This window comes from Eubalaena glacialis, chromosome 12 (genome assembly GCF_028564815.1).
Source record: "Eubalaena glacialis isolate mEubGla1 chromosome 12, mEubGla1.1.hap2.+ XY, whole genome shotgun sequence".
Lineage (NCBI taxonomy): Eukaryota > Metazoa > Chordata > Mammalia > Artiodactyla > Balaenidae > Eubalaena > Eubalaena glacialis.
This window is the reverse complement of record NC_083727.1, coordinates 50061099-50084780: the sequence shown is the minus strand read 5'-3', so window position 1 is coordinate 50084780 and position 23682 is coordinate 50061099. Positions and strand designations below refer to the sequence as shown.

Genomic DNA, 23682 nt, shown 5'->3' with positions numbered 1-23682 from the left:
ACCCCAGACCGCAATTGAGTTGATGCCACATCTGTAGGCAACATCATCCCTATCTTCTACCATCAGTACCAGCTGAGAGGAAGTAGAGGTTGCCGCTAGCACTAGCAGGAATCATGCTTTGTCTTCCACTAAATGGAACAAGCCTGAATTGTATATCACTGTGTAATTTTAAAGGATTATAGTGTTCACTTGACTGCAACCTATGAGCATCATGGGCAGCTCTGCAACCTACAGTGAGTTAAGTGTTTTCCATACATTATCTCCTCCTGTGGATTTATGAGCCAAAAAAAATCCCTGCAACCATGTGAATTGGCATAGATCCTTAGACCCAAGATCTTAAAGAAATCTTACTTTATAGCAAGTATTTTTTAACAAAAATAGAGCTTTATGCCCTATGTCATTAGTACTAGACTTAAGTCTAGTACGAAGTTAGATTAGTACTAATCTTAAGTCTACTGATACATATTGCATCATTTCTAATTTTGAAAGCAAAACCATGTCCAATTAAACTTTCATTCAATGGAAAAGTTATTTGAATCTCTTCTGGTACTTAAATTATATTTTGATTAATAGTTTCTGGGGCCATTTGCTGTCATTTCATGCCTACAGCTTTGATTTGGGAGCAGGGGTCCTGAGGGCTTGGGCACACTCGCTCACCAGCCTGGCGGCCTCCAGAGCAGTGCCCCAGTGCATGGCTATGCCCCCACTACCGTGGCCGTAGTGATGGACCACAGGCAGCCTCCGGCTGCCCTGAGCTAAGAGCTCTTTCTCCAGCCGCACACCTGGCCTGGTGGGCCTCAAGCCCACCTTCTCCCTTATGTCACAGGCTCCATGGAGAGAGGGCTCGAGGGCACAGCATCGGGAAAGAATCCCTTTGCTAATTTCTGCATCTGGGGACAGATTCCAGTCTCCTTTTTGCCTAGTTCCACCCAGGGTTACGTTGGATATACCAGGGTAAATGTATGTCAGCCCACTCCCATCTCGGATAAAATGCTTCACCCAGGGAGCCTGCACTTTGAGCACTTGACCCCTCACTGGGAAAATCTTCGGGTCTCCTGCAAGCTGCCTGCTTCCAAGGCCTGAACAGTTGACCACAATGTCGAAGGACGGGTGAAGCTCCCACAGGTCTTCTACTCGTCGGGTGAGTATCAGGCCCCCGCTTCCTTTTAGCCTGGGGAGAACGAGAGACCGTGAAGTGAGCCATAGCAGTTTCCTGCTCAACCCCTTACAGAAGTGATGGACAGGAACTCGGGAACAAAACTGAGGAGACCGTCGAATGAGCAAATACCTCCAGAGCTTCCAGGGCCCAAGCAGGCCAAATTCTAGCTGACTGCCTCACATCCTTGGAAACCAGGAATTCCTAAAGGTGAACCTAACTAAATAAATAGCTATTTCAAAAACTCAAAGCAAACTACATGCTTCATCCTTTTTATGTTTAATGGAGTTCCTATATCATTCTAGATGCTCAATAAATACCAGGTTAACCTGGTATTTTAAAAACCCCAAGCACTTTTTGTTCATGCCGTTTATTTAGCACTTAAATTTACTGCCTTGGACGTTCTGTCTCGTATTGTTAATTAACTCTTGCATGTTCCTGTGTATTACTCTGTTCTCCCTAACCAGATGGTTGGGACAGGGCTCACATGCACTCCTCCTTATGTCTACCACAGGGATGCTAGCATAAGAGGAACACAAAATATTTGCAGCTGATGGACTAAATAACAGTTGTGGTTGCTAATGATTTTTTGGACCAAGTACATCAAGAATGAAAAGAAGTGGTTTATCCAAGTTCTGTAATCTTATTTTTTAATAGTGGTAAAATACGCATAACACAAAATTCACCGTTTTGACCATTTTTAAGTGTACAATTCAATGGCATTAAGTTTAATACATTCACATTGTTGTGCAACCACCATCATCATTCCAACTCCAGAACTTTTTCGTCTTGCAAAATGAAACTATGTACCTATTAAACAATAACTCCAGGTCCTATCATCTTATTTATAGGTCACTTGTAGAATATAGGAGACGTAATATGAGAAAAAGACTATTGGCAGCTCTCTACACCAGGATGCAGGTTGAATGCCTGTGTGCAAGGTACTGCTTAAAGCCAAAGTGCCCTTCCTCAAGATTGACAAAGGAGTTGGGAGACAAAGTGTAAATACTTGGCAGAATGAAGTAAGTTCCAAATGAGAGGTGATGTAGAATTGGAAAGCATGGGTTTAGGTCCCAGTTGCCTCACATTAGCTTAGCTTTGAGGTCTTGGCCAACTCACCTCTCGTCTCTGACCCTCAGTTTCCTCATCTGTGTTATGGGGATGACACCTCCCTTGCCTGCTTCAGAGATGGCTGTGAAGATCAAGTTCAAGTGAAATAATGGGCATGACAGTGCTTCACAAGACGTGAGCACAACAAATTCTAGGGGACTGATATCAATAAAGTATAAATTTCTCAAGGGGAGAGACTATGTCTTATGCTTCTCACTACACCTATGACCCAGCTCAATGCCCAATACCTAGTGGACTTGACATGAGTGTTGGCCAATACTGAAGACAATATGAAATCCTGGTTTGGGTATATGATGATTAACTCTATGTTTTGGCTTGACTGGGCCATGGGGTACCCAGATATTTAGCCAAGCATTCTTCTGGGTGTTTCTGTGAGGGTATTTTGGGATGCAATGAACACTTAAATTGGTAGACTGAGTAAACTAGATTGCCCTCCTTCACGTGGGTCTCATCCAACTGGCTGAAGGCCTGAATAGAACAAAAAGGCTGACCTTCCTCCTGCCAGACTGCCTTCAAACTGGGATATCAGCTTTTTCCTGTCTTCAGACTCAGACTAAAACATTGGCTCTTCCTGGGTCTGAAGTTTGCCAGCCTTCAGACTGGAATTACAGCCTTGGGTCTCCTAGGTCTCCAGCTTGCCAGCTCACCCTGCAGATCCTAGGACGTGCCAGCCTCCATAATTGTGTGAACCAATTCCTTATATTAAATCTCTTTATATATATATATTTTTTCTATTGGTTCTGTTTCTCTAGAGAACCCTAAAAGACAGAGAGTGGCACCACATTGGCATCCTTGCTTCAAACCTGAAGCAGGGTACTTTATTAACAACGATCAGAAAATTAACAATTTTTAGTCCATTTGTCTGAAGAAAAGGAGAAAAAAAAGAAAACTAACTGAAAATCTCAGTTGGCAAATAATGCTATGCATATAGATTCAGTGGGAAAATCCACTGTTTATTCCTATTGACACTTAATGTAGCTATACTTAAAATATCTTATCATAGTTAGAATTTTTTAAATGCATTTTAGGCTTACAAAGCAACTAAATCTCTGTCTCTCTCTGTCTCTCTTGCCATATAATTTTAACCGATAATTTTAACCTCATCTGATGACCATACTGCTCACTCATTCTGCTGCAATGCATGTTCTAATAAAATAAACTGCATTCTATTTCCCACTTCTCAGAAGATCCATCTCCGCCTTGTCCACTGCACGAACTTTTATTAATCGGTCTAAGTTCCGTCCAGTCACGGAGCAGCTTCTGTTCCCTTTGGGGAGGAGGTGTGGATGAGGCCTGGGGTTTCTATGGGCAGAGTGGTCTGGAGGGGAGCAGCCGTGCACCCTTAGTCAGTCCAGCAGGTGGGGTTCCCCTCTTCCACTGTCTTAGGGCAGCAATTGGAGCCCCAGTGGAAGCCCCCAAGGCCATTGCATCACAGCCAGCCTCCATCTATTCCCTACTAACCTTCTTGCCATCATCAGAAAAAATAGGACTTCCCTGGTGGCTCAGTGGTTAAGAATCCGCCTGCCAATGCAGGGAACACGGGTTCGAGCCCTGGTCCAGGAAGATCCCACATGCCACGGAGCAGCTAAGCCCATGCACCACAACTACTGAGCCTGCACTCTAGAGCCCGCTAGCCACAACTACTGAGCCTGCGTGCCACAACTACTGAAGCCTGTGCGCCTAGAGCCCGTGCTCTGCAGCAAGAGAAGCCACCGCAATGAGAAGCCCACGCACTGCAACGAAGAGTAGCCCCCGCTCGCCGCAACTAGAGGAAGCCCAGGCGCAGCAACGAAGACCCAACACAACCAAAAATAAATAAATAAATAAATAAATAAATTTATAAAAAAATAAATAAACACCATCATTTTCCACTTTCCTGGCTGATGCCCTCCTGCCTCATCCTTGCATAACCAGGGAGAAAGTGGGGCGTTCATATTAGACCTGTGTCTAAGGCCAACTTTTGCCCATGGCTCCTCTGGTTAAGGGCCAGGGGCCAATGCTGCGAGTAGGAGGAACTCTCTAGGGGCCTGGAAAAGGAAGGCTGTGCTCTGGCGGGCACAGGGTGTGTTGGGCATGGGGGAGCAGGGGTCTGCTGTGCACAGGAAGGGACCTTTGCAAGTTGGACATTTGTTAGGCAGGGATGACCTGTCACATGCCTGATGTACAATCCATATTTCTGTCCAACTGCCGAGAGAGTGGCATAGGCACTGCTGTGAGTCAGGCCAGGTAGGAGAACAGAAGCTATAGGAGACAAGAGTCTGGGACTCTGCGGGGAAAGTAACCGAGAGGACTCATTAGACGAGTGGGAAGGAAAGTGCAGGGAGAGAAGCTCAGTGTGGTTAGTGCTGTGCTCAGTGCAGGGCCCTTATCAGGGCCACAGAATAAGGCGTGGCCTGCTGGAAAGAAGGCAATGCACCAACGTTACAGGGCCCCCAGCACCGAAACGGGGCACCCCGCGCTCTGAATGTCTCCCAAGGCAGGACCATCCTGCTCCAGCCGGGATGATTTATTTAGGTAGGATGCCTGGTGAAGAGACGGGCTCAGTTGACTTATTGCCTCTGTGATTCATTTCCTGGAAGGGCAAGTACAAAGCAGCAGAATATAACTCCACTGGCCAAAGATATAAAACATGATCTGCATGGCTGATTAACCCTCAGGGGTTTTTGTCTATTTGTCTGTTCTGGGTATTATTGGATATACTTTTTTTTTTTTTTTTTGAGAAGGGGATGATTCCTTCTGTTCTTTGAAAAATGCTAATGATCTAATTTGTGGTTAAAAACTTTTTTTTTCTTTCCTGGAAATTAATATTATTTCAGAAGGACAGAGCTTAAATTGAAGGCATTGTTGTGTGGCTTGCTGAGTGAAATGCCTATTTTTGAGTCAGAACGCTGCAGGCTGAACACTCACATTGTGTAGAAGGGGCGTAGGAGGCAACATAACAGACCCTGGGTGTGAGGAACAAGCAGGGATTGTATGGCTCCCCAGCTGGGTCATCCCGTGGTGGAAAGTGGGTGGCAGCCTACAGAGGGAGCCCCAGGGGTCCCACGCTCTCACCACCATGCTGCCTGGCCTCCCACCTGGCCTGAAGTCCTTACCCTGAGAGGGTTGCCTTGGGCTTAAAGGAGTCCCAGCCCTACAAAGCCTTACTCAGGAGTAAAGGGAACGGGTGACCCTCTTCCTCCTCCACATTGGCCTTCTGGTCAGATGCCAGGGCCTGAGGGAAGGGGGGATGACTAATCTTACAGAGAGGAGGCCCCTCATTGGGGGTTAAGAGGAAGCATGAAGTATCAGGGACCTAGGGGGTACCAAAGCAGGAGGCAGGGCGGGGGTGGGACAGCTAGGACGAGGGTCTCCTCGTGGCTTCCCTGCAACAGACTGTGTGTAGTGTGTGTACTGTCTGTCTGAGGCACTCATGTCCCCACCCACTGTCATGGTGGACATGTATATCAAACAAATGGACCTAAAAAGTCCTCCCCGGGACTCTGTGGGGACAAGAGCAACCCCTCAGACCTCTTCTCCTTGACTCTGTCACCTAAAAACAGACAGGAAGCAGCATGCTCCAAGGCACGACTCCAGCTGGCTGGTCATCAGGCCCGATGGTGTTGCAGTCAGGAGGTGGCTCCCACTGGCACAAAGTACCACTCGCTCAGGGTTATTTTAAGTAAAGTAAAACGCTGACAGCAGGCTTCCAACTAATGAGAGGGTATCAAGATTTTTCCCAGGCCTTCATCCCACAGTTAGAGATTAGGCTCAAAAATAAGGTTATTATGGAAATAAGGGGCCTGTTTTCTAGAAGGTGATACTTGAACAAATTGTTCAGGTAATATATGTTCTCGTGTGAAACTGGCTGAGGGTGGCCCAAAATAAATATGCATATATTTACAGCAAAGCTCTGCCACTTATGGCTTGCCTAATAATTTCCCCTTATCTGAATTTTATTAAGATATATGATACCTCAACTACGTATCAATAGCATTAGCAATTCCCATGTTCTTTTTCCAGGCATTTTTATAATATAAAGACAAAAATGCAACACCACACAACCTTGCCACTCAGAAAAGATGGTGATGCCCTGAAATTGGAATGCTGGCGGATGGGTAACTCCATTACACGATGGCTCAAATGTTCATTTATCAGCTGATATACAGTGGTTTAAATTTAGCATACAAACAGGGGTTTATGGGCCAGCGACAAGGCACAAAAGTGTAGGTTTTATGAAACTGGAACTTTAAGAAGAAAGAAGTCCCATATAAATTGCTAAGAGATAAAAGTGAAAAGAGCACTTATAAAGCTACAAAAATATATCATGGTGCTCCCGGCAAGTGCCTAACAGACTTAGGCTCCTTCCTCTGCACTCCCAATCCACCTTCATAAATTTGTATTTAACCTTCATCGCATGTGTTACTGTAATTGTTAATTAACATGTATATCAATGTGCACACACATATATACACCATCACCCCGAATAGACTATGAATTCCTTAAGAAAATTGATATTTTATCCTTCATTTTTGACTAGCTTCTAGCACAGTGCTAGGTATACATAGAAGTTCAACAAAGAATTGTGGAATTAATTAATTATTCCAGTTAATTATCCTATCTCCTACATCTGGGACCAAGCCATTGTTGCCACGGCTTACCTGAAGTCACTTTTCCAACTTTTACAGAATAATTTGCATTGTTCCTATTCATCTACCAAATATACAGACTTGGGATTGAAAGGGCCAAAGTTTCACAACCCTCAACATGCTTGCAATTTCAAGATGAAACTAAAGAGAGATTTATTGATGTGTCTTAAATAAAAATACCCTTGATGTGTTTCCTAACCAACTGGAAACAGAAAGTCCTGAAAACCAAGCCAAAATGCAAGTTCATGGAATTTGGGGCTGAACTTGGTAAGGAAACAATTACCTAATTTAGATAAGCCCTCACTTTTAAAGTTCTTGCTCATAACAAAATAAAATAATGGGGTTATTTTCTTTTTCACTAATGAGAAAAAATTTCAAAAATAACTTATAATAAGCCTAGTTCTCAAAAGAACTAGAGTAAATCATATCATTTTACAGCTGGAAGCATATTCTCCAAACATTTCACTTTATGGATGAGCAAAGTAAGATACTGTTTCAACGAGGGGGTCTTACTGGTGGGGAGAGAGGGACCAAATCGTGCATCCAGGTGCACAGTGAAGCAGAGGATGGACGTGTTACTAACTTGGGTGTGACTCACTCCTTGTGACACAGTGTCTTCAGAATGTTGTACAAAGCCCTAGCCTTTAATGAACAGCAAGACACAGTGCACAAGAGCTCTGAGGAACCACAGAGAAGCTATGGAGTTATTTATGGGTGTGACAGACAAAGGAAGCAGCAAAGACCCACTTCAACTGACCTTTTCTCCAACCACGGGAGGTAGGCAGGGCCTTCACATTTGAGCGTCGTAAAAGCCTGACCGAACACATGTTGGGGGAATTTCTTCAGCTCATCCTCAGTCATCTTTCGAAATCCCAGCACCACATCAGCCCAGAATGGCACTTCCTCAGTAGGAATGCTCCGAAATATCTGCCAACTCAAACACATTAAGTGGAAAAATTTCCTGAAGTTCTATGAAATTTCTAGTGAACTCCATGTTACATTCTCTAAAGCATTTTAAAAACACACTTCTTATACCCATACAGAGAAAGAAATTATTCTTCAATTCTCTCAGGTTCAGATAACTCAGTAGCTAAATTTAAAATGTTCATGGTGGGGGGGAGGGGGGAGGGAGGCCTTGGAATAAGACATTTAAAAAGTTGTGTGTCTTTTAAAGATTGAATTTAACTCTCTTTTTCTAAAAAGCTCTTGCCCAGATTTTCTTTATTTACTTATGATGATGCATTTTTGAGGAAAGATTTTTCTGTTTTGCATAATGCTTTACATAAAGTGTAAGCAAACCATCAAAAGTTTAAAGGTTGGCCTCAATTCTGAACAAAACATCTAAGTTAGAACAAGCAACGGTGGTGGTGCAGGAGACAGGGCTGCGAATTATGAGTTAAGTTGTAGATCATCACGTTAAGTTCTTGATAAGAGAAGCCAGGAGTTGTCAGGAGAAGCCCTGTTATCGTTCAGTCATGGCTGGGGCTGATGAGGCTAGAAAGATATTAGTTGTTAACAAGAAGCCTATAACTGTGCTATCAATAGCTGCTAGGCATATGTTTGGATTTTTAAGTATCGGGCTCTTTACATCAATAGGAATAAATGTTGTAAAGCATGGCTGCTCTAAAGTAGCAAGGGGAATCATTTGAGTGCTATACGTGGTTGCTAATGCTATGGTAATTAACGTACTGGAATTTATATCTCTAAGTAATTCATTCTATACGGTTCCTGTGGAAGGTATAAATGTTGTTTGCTGCAGGTCTCTACGACGGGCCCTCTTGCTGTCTCATTCTGCACACTCTCCCTGGGCTAGATTGCCCTCTTCCCTGTCTTCACCATCATACTATAGGCCAAACACTCAGAAGACTACATCTCCACCCCTCTTCTCTCTCCTGAGCTCCAAAACCAGATCCAGACCCATGTTGCCTACTCCCTACCGGGTAAGTCTACCCCCATGTCTCAGACATTTACCCCATGCCCGCTGCTCTTTCCCCATCCACCCAGGTGCTAACTCCAGAAACCAGAGAATCATCCTTGACCTTCTCTCCTCTCTCACACCCTACATGCCATCAATTATCAAGTCCCATCTAAGCTCCTCATAAGCATTTCTCAAATCCATCTGTTCTCTATGCCCACTATCAACACCTAATCTATCCCACCATCATCTCTCTTTCCACAAATCTGTTCTCCACACTGCAGACAGAATGTTTTTGAAATGCAAATATGATCAGTTACTTCACTGTGTAAATCCTCAATGGCTTTCCATTACCCTAGACGTTTTTCAGTCCCTCCAACACACCAGAGTCACCCTAGATTCAGGTCTATGCATGTACTATTGCTTCTACCTGAATGCTGCCTCCTCTGCCCTGGACCCTATCTCTGTCCCCTTCACCTCTACAGGGTCAGCAGACTAACCTACACTCATGTGGATGGTCTCCACTGAAACATCACTTTTTTTCTGAGTGGCTTCTCATAACTTACCAGAGCAAGTTTATTCTCCAGATAAATGCTTCCATAGCACCCTGTACTCTTCCCTTGGTGACTCATGTCTCATATGTAACTCATTAGATTTAGGACATTCCCTACAGAACATAAGCTACATGAGGGCAGGACCATGTCTGTCTTTCCTAAAAAGTCACTCAACACATATTTATTGAGCATCTACTATATGCCAAGCAATATGTACTAAGTTGCTCATTTCTATTTCCCTAATTCCTAGAAGAGTACCTGATACTGGTGAATGCTGAGTAAATTGTTTTGAAGGAATAAATAGATGAATAAAGTTTATACTTATGCCAAGGTGCATAGGACATTTGTGCCCTTACTTTCACTTGACTGATTCAAATACTTTTTGGAAGCAAGTGGGATAAAAATCATTCATATGAGGAAAATAAATAACTCTTTTTTAGAATGGCTTAGAGTACATTCCTTTTAATATCCTCAATAGTGGCAAAGTCTTGCTCTTGAAAGGACATTTGAATCTTGGACACAGCTGTTTCTAAAAATTACTGAGAGCTGATGTTTGTGAATTAGACTGGGTCGTGTTGGGTTTGGACAAAAACAAAGTGTGACCATAAATCAATGACAACGATGTTTCTATGTAGCTTATCAACTGGCTCTGGAGACAGTTACAGTTTCAATCCATCTTCAGAAGGTAGAGAAGTAAAGTTGCTCCTTTGGGTAGGGACTTTGAGAAATTAGTGATATCAATATCGTTTGGTGTTTGTGATGGTGAGGGAGAGCAAGAAGAAGAATAGGGTAGAAATCTGCCTGATGCAGGTACGTTCACCAGCAGAAAATGTCAGCAGACAGCCTGAACTCAAAAGAGGAGACAGGACAATTTTTTTTTTAAACAGCATAAAAGATGCAGTGGTTTTGAGAACTTAGTAAAAGGCAGACATGCCTCTGTTCTTCAGAAGGCTGTAGGGCATAGTTGTGTTATCACATAGAATAACACAGACAATGTATGTGTAAATTAGAAGTGATAGCACGGTTAGTGATTTCTGTTTGAGAAGATATAGAAAGGTATTGTCATATTTTAAGTGCCAGTTTGTGTTAGAAATGTTTAATATTTTAAACTCTTTTATTTAATTTTGCATTTCTTCTGAAATTGGATGTGAAAAATCAAATGAAGCTTGCTAACCATTTCAGAAATATTTTTTCCCAAATGGCACTTTAAAAGGTAACTTTAGTGACCTATAAAATTTGCTTTTTTGGAACACTTCATTCTCCACGGACACCAAATAAGAAAGATGTGCCTGTGCCTTGGGCCTCTGCACCCATTCCCATATGAATCACACCTGTTTGCTTTCCATCAGCCCCCCAACAGCCCCATATAACCCAAACTCAGTGTTTACCTGCTATATGTTTTTTTAGCCATATTTGTAAATCACTGCATATTCCCTGAGGAAACTCAAAATAGCATTTGTGATGAGAAAATATAATGGTTGTTTATTGTTTAAAAGTCTAATGCTATAACTTGTCTCTCTTGAGTTCTTTGGAGTAAAGCCTAAAATGTTCTTCTAAATCCTCCTACATCTAGTTCAGCACTCTGCTCATAGCAGGTACTCAGTAATATTTTCTGTTGAACTCTAAGGTCTGTTAAGATCATTCTAAATTCTAAAATAACTTCAGATTTCCTCTCTTACCCAGACACCAGGAGAACACCAGCATCTTCAGCTTCTGCAGAATTGGCAATTGCAAACAGGTGATCAAAGGTCTCTTTAAACCACTGCTTCTGCTTGTGAATGGGTGTGTCTGTGATGGTGGAGAAAAGCAAAGCAGAACAGAAAGGAAAATAATGACAATGACTATCTTCAGAGAAGCTCCTTCCTACAAACTGGGAAAAACTAAAGAGGCAGGGAGGAACATTTAGATAAAGTACCACATTGTGGTGGAGGATCTGTCAGCCACCAGAGTTTTGAATGTTGACACTTGCTGTCAGGGTCGGTTCATAAAATTATTAATCAACAGAGGGGAAATCAACCAATGAGGGAAAAATCTGACATATGGGCCAGCTGGAAAGGGCGTATTGGCCTTTGGCACTAGGCATATTCCAGAGGTCCTTGAAAGGTCCATAACCAATCTGAGCCAAGTTAGCCAATCTGGCTGAGGCATCCAGCTGGCCACACAGTCGAGATGATAGGAGAAAGAACCCAGGGCCTCTTTCCTGAGGACTGAAAACATGGCAGGAGATATGGGGAGATCTGTGGGGCCCAGGTCAACGAGGTCGAAGAACAGACTGAACATCAGTTGGAAGCCAAGGTTGCTCACCCTTCTGATACAAGGAAACAAGGCCTGCATTGTGGAACTGAGCTCCCTACAGCCCCATCCAAGGCTGCCATTACCTCCATCCCCCTCCATTCCATGGAATCATAGACCAGCTTGGAGTAGCATTCCTGGGGTCACCAGGGGTGTGCAGGGACCACACCAGGCACCACCTCTCTGTCAGAGTCCTGTGGACCAGTGCCCCCTATCCCCCAGGCATTCCTGCCTGTGTACAAGAGATTGGACCTGGACATAGCTCTGGAAGGGTTCCAGGCCTGCCAGGGAGAAAATAGGGGTCAGGGTTCAAGCCCCAAAATAATAATGTCCAGTGTAGGCACAGAGAGCAAGCATGGCACAGAAGCACTGACAAATCCAATTGTGGATGAAGTATTTGGCCGTCTGATCCCTGTGGGAAGGTCATGAGAGAGAGTCCAGGGTCAGGCCAGGGACTGGGGAACAGTAATCCTGAGGGGCTGCTATAGGGGAGACACAGAGGAGATGGGGGAACTGAGCAGAGAGGATACTGGGTCAGCTTTGCTTGGAGAGATGTCCCTAGAGCTCACGGTAGAGATGAAAAACCCCTGGAGGCATCCTGCTTCCAGGTGAATGAGGGCATTTCAGTAGCAGGTTTTAAAGCAATTCACTTGTTCAGGAGCCAGTAAATATTTCTTAAGTAGTGGATCTGTGCTGTTGTCTTTAAACATATGCCCGTGTGAACTCAACACTCCCAAAATTGCAGACTGGGTCTACTGGTTTACAAATAAGGAGGAAATAAATAATAAACTACAAAGAACTAAATTAGACCTCATATGGATTATACCCCAACAATCTAAGGCAGTGTACGAGGCTGTATTGAAATGCACACCCCCGTTCCCACTCCAAACCTTAAAAAACAAAATAGTGACTGCTATTCACACACTGCAAAAGTCACCCCAAAAGAATAGACAATTCCAGTTCAACAGTGGGTAAAGCAAGCCTGGGACCTAATTCATGTTCAAGTGCTGGTAAAAGAAAACTGTAGCCAGAGTAGCGGTAATAACAATAGCAAGTGCTGACATAGCACTTACTATGTCCAGGCACTGATCTAAATGCTTTACATGTGTTAACTCATTTAATCCTCACAACAAACCTATGGGACAGTATGGTCCCCATATGGTATTGACATTTATGGGCACAGAAGATTTTCATCACTGGGGCTGGTCTGAAAGAAGCCCAGAGAGAAAACCAAAGTCTATCTAGCAGCGCCAGAGAGAAAGACCCTGATCCAGGGGCCCCAATCACCCAGCCAAAGGGTGAGCTGGGCCTCAGTGGCCTGAATGAACTCTCAGGTGAGCCTTCTTTTTTGAATATGATTCCATGACTATCAGGCAGCCTTTTCACCATTCACCTGGGCCTGATGCATACAGGGGGATGCCTGGGAGATGGACACAAGGACTCTGGTCACAAGAAAGGTGTCCAGTGTGAACTAGCATTCTGCAAAAACACCAGGCTCTTGTGCTTGTTTCCGGCAAGGCAGCTCCCAAGAGGTACACTAGCATCACGGGTGCTGACAAAGCCAAGTTCCTGGACTGCAATAGTGAGGCCACTGCCCTCCCCACCCTGGCAGAAAATGGGTTTATCCTCTGTTAGGTGAAGCAGGGGGTGTCTCTGGACTAGGAAACACCAAGTGCAGGCAAAGGCAGGGATACCCTAGTAAAAACAAGAGCGTTAAGGAATCATGTGCAAACCACATGCTAAGACCCCAGACCTCTTCTCCCCCTCCTTCTAGAATGCTGCCAGCCAGGCCTTCACCCACCCCAGCCAGGGGACTGGAAGCCTCTTCTCTGGGGAACATGACTTGCCCAAGAAGAAAGACTTAAATATAATGACATCAGAGGTTCTCCAACCAAACAGCACTCCCATCTCACTCCAGTGAGCCTCAAGGCAACAAGCCCTATGCAAGGACCCAGAAACTCCCATCAGCTGTTTAGGATCCTGCTCTTAAAGGTCAACAGACAGGTAACGATGACCACATGGCCAAGGAAAACCTGTAACATGAAAAATGAGCACGTCAAATAAAAAAAACACAACTTGGAGACAACAGAAACTATGCAGGGAGAAAAAACTTTTAAAACTATTACTAGTGTCTTCAGAAAGATAAGCTATTGCAACCATAGAACACAAGTAGTATAACAAAGGGAAATTCAGAGAATAAAAAAGATCTTTGGAATATTAAAAATGCTATGGTAGAAATAATAAATCCAACAGCAAGGCAAAAAGAAAAAATTGAGAAAATCTCCCAGCAAGTAAAATAGAAAGAGAAAAAGATAGAAATAGGAAGGGGAAAAAATTGAGCCAATGGGAGGACTCGTCCAGGAAGCCCAGCAAAACAGCAATTCCGGACAGAAAGGCAGAGACGGCAGGAGGGAGGAATCGGCAGTTGAGTAACTCAGAGATTGTATCTTGAACTGGAGACATGAGTTTCCAGATTAAATGGGCAGGGCAGTTTTCAAAGTCCAGATTGCTGTTTTTTTGTAATAACTTATAATCATTTGACTGCTTAAACTATGTCCATGTATAACTTTGATACAAAAATAAAAACTAAAATTAAAGGGGAGAAAGGAGAGTGGAAATGAGGAAGTGAAGACAGTGAGTATAAACTTCATTAGCTGCAAAGTGATTTTGTTTCCTATTTAATGCTATTTCCTCCTCTTCCCATTTCGTATGAAGAATACAGAATGGAAAGGATACATGAAAGTGTTTTTAAAAATCAATGCATTGGGACTTCCCTGGTGGTGCAGTGGTTAAGAATCCGCCTGCCAATGCAGGGGACACAGGTTCAAGCCCTGGTCTGGGAAGATCCCACATGCCACGGAGCAACTAAGCCCATGCGCCACAACTACTGAGCCTGCGCTCTAGAGCCCTTGACCCACAACTACTGAGCCCACGTGCCACAATTACTGAAGCCTGGGCGCCTGAAGCCTGTGCTCCGTAACAAGAGAAGCCACCGCAGTGAGAAGCCTGCACAATGCAACGAAGAGTAGCCCCCACTGGTCGCAACTGGAGAAAGCACGCGCGCAGCAACAGAGACCCAGCACAGCCAAAAATAAATAAATAAACAAATGAATTAATTATTTTAAAAAATCAATGCATTTTTAGTCCTGAATACATATTGACTGATTGTTTTTAAACTGGCTTAGAAGTGAGGATAATGTTAGTCCCATTACAAGTATTTTCTGACTTGATGGTCACTACTGGTATCGGTGGAAAGACTTCGAGTTACCAGTTACCAACTGTGGTAGCCATTGGTGCTGTTTACCAAATACTCTGGCTGTCTACCTTCTGGGAGCCTTACAGAATTGCACTTCCTGGCCTCCTGCTGAAGGGTGGGAGCATGTGACTAGCACTAGCTAATGAGCTGTCACCAGAAGTGATGAATGTTGCTTCCTGGCCATGAACCTTTAATTGCTAAGGCAAGACCCTTCAGAGCACTCAATTCCCCAGCTACAGGTACTGACCACATTCAAGGCTCTGGCTGCTTCATCAGCTTAGACCCCTGAGTGATGAACAGAACCCTTGCTGATGCTCAATCAACATACAGTATGAGCAAGAAACAAACCTTTGCTTTTTAAGCTGTAAGATTTGAAGGTTCTTTCTGTCTTGCTGCATAACTGAGCCTTTCCTAACAGATGAACCAACAAGATGTCAAAAGTGCACATTACACTTACGTGAACATCCAGCTGTCTTTGTCAACAGAATTCCACCAACGCCATTCTATCTAACATCCATTATATCTGACAGAGGAGCAAAAATCTCTTTCTCACCTGGATAAACAGGAGGAATAAGCATTCCGGCTGCCACATCACTCGTGGTCTCGGGAGTGAACTGGTCTGAAATGACTGTAATGGAGCATTGCGGGACCAGTTTGGAAATGCACACAGCGGTGGAGAGCCCCACCACACCAGCTCCCACAGCTGCAATCCGTACTGTATCCATGGGCCTGTGAGGAGGCACGGTGTGAGCTACAAACCTTGTTTCAAGAGTTATTCCATCCAGTACAAAGCTTGGCCCTGAAGGTTCTTTCCTTAGGTCCACAGCCTCTCCAAATACGACCTTTCTTGCCGGCATTTCTCATGGGATAAAGAGAGCTCCCTGTAAGCCCTCTTTCCATTCAATGTCAGGGTAAGGACAACAAGGTCTCCATGGAGTTTAGACATTAGTTCCAAACCTGCCGGGAGTTGCCTTTAGAACAAAGGACAGCTGAGTAAGTCTGACCTTGGGGGTGGATTTCTACTCATTCCTAAACCATGTTCACTGTGGACACGGCCTAGGGAAGGTTGGTGAAATAAGCGAGGTGGCCAAGAGCAGCAGAGCCGCTGCGTCTGCTCCCAGAAACCTCCCGAGGAGCAGCCACTGAGAGGGCACGAGCCAGACCCAGGGGCAATTTAGAACTCAGCTGTTACTGTTTACAAACTGCTTTTTAATTATAACAATGTGACACAAAGTCTGAACAACGGAACTCAACATCTCTCCTGCTCTTCACTCTAACTGGAAACCAACTCCTCCCACCCACGCCCCGACCCTCCACTCCCCACCAACACCCCTGTCCTGAAACCCCACCCTCTGAGAGCAGGCTTTCCAGGTAAGGAGCCTGGATTCCTTCGTGGACTCGAGTTCTGATTCCGTAACCTGGGGAGCTACCCATGGTCTCCTCGCCTCCACTCCCTCATCTGTAAACCAGGCCAGGTGAATTCTTTATTAGATCCTGTGGGTGGTAAATAACAGAGATGCACTGAGGTTGTCTTGTAAAGGGGGCTTCTTCTGAGAGTCCGTATGGAAATGCAGGAGACAGACATCCAGGGGCCTGGGCTGGGCATCCCGAGACTGGCACCCAGGGTGGAAACCAGAGGGTTGATGAGGGTTCAACACTCTCCCACTGCCTCCCCTCTGAGCACCAGGAGTCCACTGAGCCCTCTCCACTGTCAGCTCCCGTGTCTCCCCATGCTTCCCTGCTTATCTTTCCACTTCTGGTTCCAGCTAACTTCCCCTAATAGGTCTCAGGTGGAAACTCCAGAGAGAGAAAATGCAATTAGTCCAACTGGTCATCACCATCCCTATCAAACAAAGCTCTAGCCCCAGCCCAGCTTGTTGGGCTGACAGAGCCTATAAATCTGCCCTTGGCACAGGTGCCCTTCCTTGTCCAGTCAGCAATAGCCAGGGCATCAGGTCACGTGGTACAAATCATGGCCACCTGCACGTAAAATTCATCTTTTCTCAGGAGGGAGTGGGGTGGTTCGCTCCACTGTGAGTACAGCAAAGGCAGTCAGTGCTCACTTCCGTCTCTGAAGGTCTCAGCACTGAGATACTGTAAAGTCTTCCAAAGTGGTTTAGTGTGTGTTATTTCCATTTCTCAAGCAGTATACAGTTTCCTCAGCCATAATTTTATCTGACTGCTCCCCAGTGGGCTGGCTAGCTGAGAAGGAACAGGATTGCCAGGGCAGAGGGAAGAGAAGGGAAGGGTCCAGGGCAAGGAGCAGACCAGTGGATGGGGGGCAAGCTTGAGGAGCGCAGTCCTGTGCGTGTCCCCTAGAGGTAGAAAGCAGACACCTATCCCCTTACCGGCTTTCCTATTTCACAAGGCCTCCCCTTCCCAGCAACTTTCTCAAAATAGCTCGAATAAATTAAGTTGAAAGGGAAAGTAACCTGTGGCTGAGAATATCCAGCTACCAGGGAAGAGAAAAGTGAACCAGCAAAGTGGGTACATTCTGGTCCAGTGACCTGTGAATCTCTGTCACCTGATCCCACTTAGACACACACCCCGCCCCCCCAGACTCGTGGAGTAGGTCCAGAACCACCCCTGAGTGGAAAGCAGGAGCATTCAAGTACCTGTCTCCAAAAAAGCAGCCTTGGAACCCACTGAAGGCTCTGGCACCAAAACTTGTTTTCCCAGTGAGTGGTTGTTCTAGTGCCCTGAGAGACAGAAAAAGCAAAACTGCTTCCCATTGGGGGACTTATTAAGGACATTCCCTCTAATCTTAATCTCCATTGGCCCACACGCCTCTGTGTCTGTCACTCATTACCCTGGAGAAAGGAGCGATTGACCTCATCCTCATCCGTGGAGCTGCAGCTCTGCTGATCCCCTGGAAGCCGGTCCATGCTTGGCAGCCCTCACTTCTCTTTCTGGTTTACAAACCCTCTGTCTTGCCACAAATCTGGGATTTCTCCAACTGATTTGTAAGCGTGGTAAATAAGGGGTGAACCTGTCCAACTTCCAGCACGTTCCATCCAGAAGCAGACACGTTTTCCTCATTTGGCTGCCCCGAGTTAGCATCCCTCTCCTGTAGGTGCCTGGCTCTGCTGAGTCAGCTGATGGGGGTGGGAGTGGGGTTGGGTGAGGGCAGAATAATGTTGTTGATCACTAAGATGATGACCTGACTGCAGCTGGAAAAAATGATTCAGGAATTAATCTAGGATAAGAATCAAATGATTCTTTAGCCCACATATTCAAATATTTGCTGAGCGTCCACTGTGTGGTAGACACTTTACAGTCAGTGAGTCTGTTTATAGGGAAGCAGTTTGAAGTATCAGAATAATGATAATAATATTGTAACTAATATGTATTTAACATTAACCCTGTGCCAGACACATTCATGATACCATGTAACACAATCACCCTATGAGGTAGGTACTATTATTATTATTCCCACGCTATAGATGAGCAAATTGAGGCTCCAAAAGACTAAGGACAGGCCCAAAGTCTCTTAAGTGGCAAAGCTTCATCTGAGTGCTAGATTCCAAGGCTCAAAATCTTAACCAAAGCATGTACTTTTGTGTCAGGAGACCTGTCTGTTTTATTTTGAACAAGTCACTTGCTTCTGAGTTTCAGTTTCCCCATTTGAAAATTGGAAATTAACTAATTTTGTGAGCACCTGCTGAATTAAGATGTGTAAAATTCCTTCTACAAATAACAAATGCTGGAGAGGGTGTGGAAAAAGAAGAACCCTCTTACACTGTTGGTGGGAATGTAAACTGGTACAGCCACTATAGAGAACGGTATGGAGGTTCCTCAGAAAACTAAAAATAGAATTACCATGTAATTCAGCAATCCCATTCCTGGGCATATACCCAGACAAAACTATAATTTGAAAAGATACATGCACCCCTATGTTCATAGCAGCACTATTTACAATAGCCAGGTCATGGAAGCAACCTAAGTGCCCATCGACGGATGAATGGATAAAGAAGATGTGGTATATATACACAATGGAATATTACTCAGCCATAAAAAAGAATGAAATAACACCATTTGCAGCAACATGGATGGTCCTCAGATTATCATACTAAGCGAAGTAAGTCAGAAAAAGAAAGACAAATACCATATGATACCACTTATATGTGGAATCTAAAATATGACACAAATGAACTTATCTAAGAAACAGAAATAGACTCACAGACATGGAGAACAGACTTGTGGTTGCCAAGGTGCTGAAGTCCAGGAGTTGATGAGATCTCCGTGAGACTGCAGGCGAGCTCAGCTTCACACTCCTCTCCAACAATTTTTCAGGAACTTTTTACTTTGGGCTCTGGAGGTCCCCAGAGCCTCACCTGTGCAGTGTGTTGGGGTCCTCCCTGCCCACCAGCCCCTCCTGCTCTGCTCTCCATGGGCATCAATGGCTCGAGACATGTTAGCCTTGGTGGTGTGTTAGTTTGCCAGTACATCAAGTGCCTCAAGCCAATGGAACTTGAATAGCCTCTTCAGAGGCTATTGAGGAAGCAAGGCTCATGGGACCAGGGATTCAGCAGTGTATGGCTGCAGGTTGGGGCAGGGAAGCATGGGAGGGATGAGTTCAGGGAGATTCGAGTCTGTGATACATTGGCTTAGCTCTGACTTGGGACACAAAAGTAGAGCAGAGTCTATAATTGAATACTTTCTTCCTTATAAAATAAGACTTTTAAGACTTACCTGTACAAGGACTTCCCTGGTGGTCCAGTGGTTAAGAATCCACCTTCCAATGCAGGGGATGCAGGTTCGATCCCTGGTCAGGGAACTAAGATCCCACATGCTGCGGGGCAACTAAGCCCGTGCACCGCAACGACTGCGCCTGCATGCTCTGGAGCCCGCACACCTCAACAAAAGATCCCACATGCCACAACTAAGACCCTACGCAGCCAAATAAATAAATAAATATTAAAAAAAAAAAAAAGACTTACCTGTACATCCAAGAAAATCTCTAACGTTTGGTCCCTGTTCGGGTAGGTAGGCACAGGGAGAGGCAGGGAATGAATGAAGAAGATGAAGCTACTTAGGGAACAAGAAGCTGTCAGTATATACTGGTACAGTGTGGGCTTCAGAGATAAAATGAGCAGCCATTACTGACTCTTGGCAAATTCAGATAAGACATGAACACCCACAACTCCCAGACACTCTGTTGGGGGGAGATACCACAGACTGGCTTCAATAGTCAGAATTCACAATCTTAAATAAGAAAATATTCCTCTTCACCACCACAAGAATTTATGTACCCCCTTTGCATAATGCCATTTTACAGAATGAACCCTTTGTATTGAGTATGTGGTAAGTATTTGATAAGAGTGATCAAAAGGGGACAGGTCAGCCCCTCAGAACTGACTGTTCAATTGAATACGTTCAGAGAGTATATTTTTAATATGAACTTATACCTCACAACGTAGCTATTAACAGAGATTCGGGGGGTGGAGGGAGGACAGATTCAGCTTTTTTGGGATCTGAAGTTATACAGGTTTAAGCCCTCTTTTGTGTGTGTGTGTGTATATATATATATACATACACAAAATCATGAAAGAACAAAATGTCTGTGACCACTTTGATGTCATCTGACAGAGGGGAAATCTTACAGAAGGAAGAGTGGAAAGAGATAGTGGTCTTAACTGATTGCAGTGAATAGATCTTATTTTTGCAAATTTTTTTACAAAATTTACCAAGATTTATAACCAAATAAACCAAGTGCTAAGGTCTTTCTCAAGAGCCCGTGCAAGTGAGGGAAGTGAGTCTGAAGTTTGTGCTTCATTAACTTCACAGTAAGTCTTCCCTGCAGCTATTATGGGCCAAAACTATCACCAGAACAATCTAAATTGCAGAGTCCTCAAGGGAGAAACATATTATATGTTGTAGGACACAATCAAATTGGAACAGGGACAGCATGATGGGCTCCAAATGCCAACTGGCCAAGACCAAGGCTGGACAGGACGCCTGCCACACTCTCCTTGACTGCATGGTGGAATCGTATAAAGTGCATGGAGAAACAGCATGGTACAGGATCTGGGCTGTGCAGGGTGGCATTAAATGATGTAGATATAGTATCTCATCTTTTCAGTCCTGTGAGCGACATTTTATTATGATTCTGAATTTTCAAATGAGAAGACTGAGGTAAAGAGAGGTTGATTTGCCCAAGTGAGAAGGCTGATAGCCAGGTTTTTTGTTTGTTTGTTTGTTTTTTTAATCCACGTGCTTCCACTGCCCCTCACACTTCATTGCCTGTTGAGGTCAAGTTGATGTATGGTCCACAGTTAAACAGAACTGGTAACAAGGTCACCTGCCTGAAGTTTACCTACTTGTATGTGGGTTGTTTTCTGAGCTTTCCAATGCTGTGGTAAAGTACTCCTTGAAATGTTTACAACCAGAGACAGGTTTGATGTGCTACGTATGACTAGCTTCCAACTGTTATAGATATACAACATCACTGTTTTTCAGGTATAAAATCAGAAAGCTGTGCATACTAAGAAATGCTAGAGGAACAAAGTATGTTTGGCTTCCTGTATGACATATTTGTGAATTGTTATGCTGTAAAGCCCAATTTTTCTCCCAATAAAGTGGGTTTTTTTCCCTTTTGAGTTAAAAACACTTTTTATCAAGGTTGCTGGATATAGGAGCAACATAGAAAAATCAAGCACCCTCCTTTATGCCCACAATAAACAGTAGAAAATATATGAGAAACTTAACATCTCTAACTGTAATAAAAATATGTACCTAGAAATAAATACAAGAAATGTGCATGATTTATGGAGAAAATTATTCTTCATTGAAAGACATTAAAGACAATCCAAGTAAATGGAGAGATAAACCACAATAATGGCTAAAAGGAAACCTTCAAGATGGCGGAAGAGTAAGCCGTGGAGATCACCTTCCTCCCCACAAATACATCAGAAATACATCTACATGTGGAACAACTCCTACAGAACACCTACTCGACGCTGGCAGAAGACCTCAGACCTCCCAAAAGGCAAGAAACTCCCCACGTACCTGGGTAGGGCAAAAGAAAAAAGAAAAAACAGAGACAAAAGAATAGGGACGGGGCCTGCGCCAGTGGGAGGGAGCTGTGAAGGAGGAAAGGTTTCCACACACTAGGAAGGCCCTTTGCGGGCGGAGACTGCGGGTGGCAGAGGGGGGAAGCTTCAGAGCCACGGAGGAGAGCGCAGCCACAGGGGTGCGGAGGGCAAAGGGGAGAGATTCCCGCACAGAGGATCGGTGCCGACCAGCACTCACCAGCCCGAGAGGCTTGTCTGCTCACCCGCCGGGGCGGGCGGGGGCTGGGAGCTGAGGCTCGGGCTTCGGTGGGATCCCAGGGAGAGGACTGGGGTTGGCGGCGTGAACACAGCCTGAAGGGGGCTAGTGCGCCACGGCTAGCCGGGAGGGAGTCCGGGGAAAAGTCTAGAGCTGCCGAAGAGACAAGAGACTTTTTCTTACCTCTTTGTATCCTGGTGCGCAAGGAGAGGGGATTCAGAGCGCCGCTTAAAGGAGCTCCAGAGCCGGTGTGAGCCGCGGCTATCAGCGCGGACCCCAGAGACGGGCATGGGACGCTAAGGCTGCTGCTGCCGCCACCAAACAGCCTGTGGGCGAGCACAGGTCACTCTCCACACCTCCCCTCCCGGGAGCCTGTGCAGCCCGCCACTGCCAGGGTCCCATAATCCAGGGACAACTTCCCCGGGAGAACGCACGGCGCGCCTCAGGCTGCTGCAACGTCATGCTGGCCTCTGCCGCCACAGGCTTGCCCCGCATCCGTACCCCTCCCTCCCCCCGGCCTGAGTGAGCCAGAGCACCCGAAGCAGCTGCTTCTTTAACCCCGTCCTGTCTGAGCGAAGGACACGCCATCAGGCGACCTACACGCAGAGGCGGGTCCAAATCCAAAGCTGAACCCTGGGAGCTGTGCGAACAAAGAAGAGAAAGGGAAATCTCTCCCAGCAGCCTCAGGAGCAGCGGATTAAATCTCCACCGTCAAATTGATGTACCCTGCATCTGTGGAATACCTGAATAGACAACAAATCATCCCAAATTGAGGCGGTAGGCTTTGTGAGCAACGATATATATATTTTTTTCCTTTTTCTCTTTTTGTGAGTGTGTATGTATATGCTACTGTGTGTGATTTTGTCTGTATAGCTTTGCTTTTACCATTTGTCCTAGGGTTCTGTCTGTCCTTTTTTTTTTTTTTTTTTTAGTATAGTTTTTAGCACTTGTTATCATTGGTGGATTTGTTTTTTTGGTTTGGTTGCTTGCTTTCTTTCTTTCTTTTTTTCTTCCTTCCTTCCTTCCTTCCTTCCTTTCTTTTTTTCCTTCTTTCTTTCTTTCTCCCTTTTATTCTGAGCCGTGTGGATGACAGGGTCTTGGTTCTCCGGCTGGGTGTCAGGCCTGTGCCTCTGAGGTGGGAGAGCCGAGTTCAGGACATTGGTCCACCAGAGACCTCCCAGATCCATGTAATATCAAATGGTGAAAACCTCCCAGAGATCTCCATCTCACCACCAAGACCCAGCTCCACTCAACGACCAGCAACCTCCAGTGCTGGACACCCTATGCCAAACAACTAGCAAGACAGGAACACAGACCCATCCATTAGCAGAGAGGCTGCCTAAGATCATAATAAGGTCACAGACACCTGAAAACACAACACCAGATGCGGACCTGCCCACCAGAGAGACAAGATCCAGCCTCATCCACCAGAACACAGGCACTAGTCCCCTCCACCAGGAAGCCTACACAACCCACTGAAC

At 45.0% G+C, this 23682-nt stretch overlaps 1 protein-coding gene across 7 annotated transcripts; it reads right to left on the bottom strand.

The window, feature by feature from the left end:
* Nucleotides 1-379: 379 nt before the first annotated feature.
* DDO (D-aspartate oxidase) lies at nucleotides 380-22532 on the bottom strand. Of its 7 annotated transcripts, XM_061206986.1 has the most exons (7): nucleotides 17742-17857; nucleotides 17548-17631; nucleotides 16282-16426; nucleotides 15486-15661; nucleotides 11064-11172; nucleotides 7673-7849; nucleotides 380-1171 (listed from the first exon to the last, which is right to left on the bottom strand). In XM_061206986.1, exons 4-7 carry the CDS (start codon nucleotides 15655-15657, stop codon nucleotides 604-606), a joined length of 1026 nt encoding a protein of 341 aa, XP_061062969.1. In that variant the 5' UTR covers nucleotides 15658-15661; nucleotides 16282-16426; nucleotides 17548-17631; nucleotides 17742-17857; the 3' UTR covers nucleotides 380-603. The 7 variants fall into 7 exon arrangements, with proteins under 7 accessions (XP_061062969.1, XP_061062968.1, XP_061062971.1 ...); XM_061206985.1 differs by lacking the exon at nucleotides 16282-16426; XM_061206988.1 differs by lacking the exon at nucleotides 17548-17631 and having other exon boundaries at nucleotides 17764-17827.
* Nucleotides 22533-23682: the final 1150 nt, after the last annotated feature.

What these genes read in the sequence shown, in the direction of transcription:
- DDO (XM_061206986.1), bottom strand. Translation starts at nt 15,657, where the DNA reads ATGGATACAGTACGGATTGCAGCTGTGGGAGCTGGTGTGGTGGGGCTC. An exon ending in GGTGTTCTCCTGGTGTCTGG is followed by an intron (nt 7,850 to 11,063) that starts GTAAGAGAGGAA and finishes AATGTGTTTGAG; the next exon opens with TTGGCAGATATTTCGGAGCA. An exon ending in CTCCCGTGGTTGGAGAAAAG is followed by an intron (nt 1,172 to 7,672) that starts GTCAGTTGAAGT and finishes CGTTCTCCCCAG; the next exon opens with GCTAAAAGGAAGCGGGGGCC.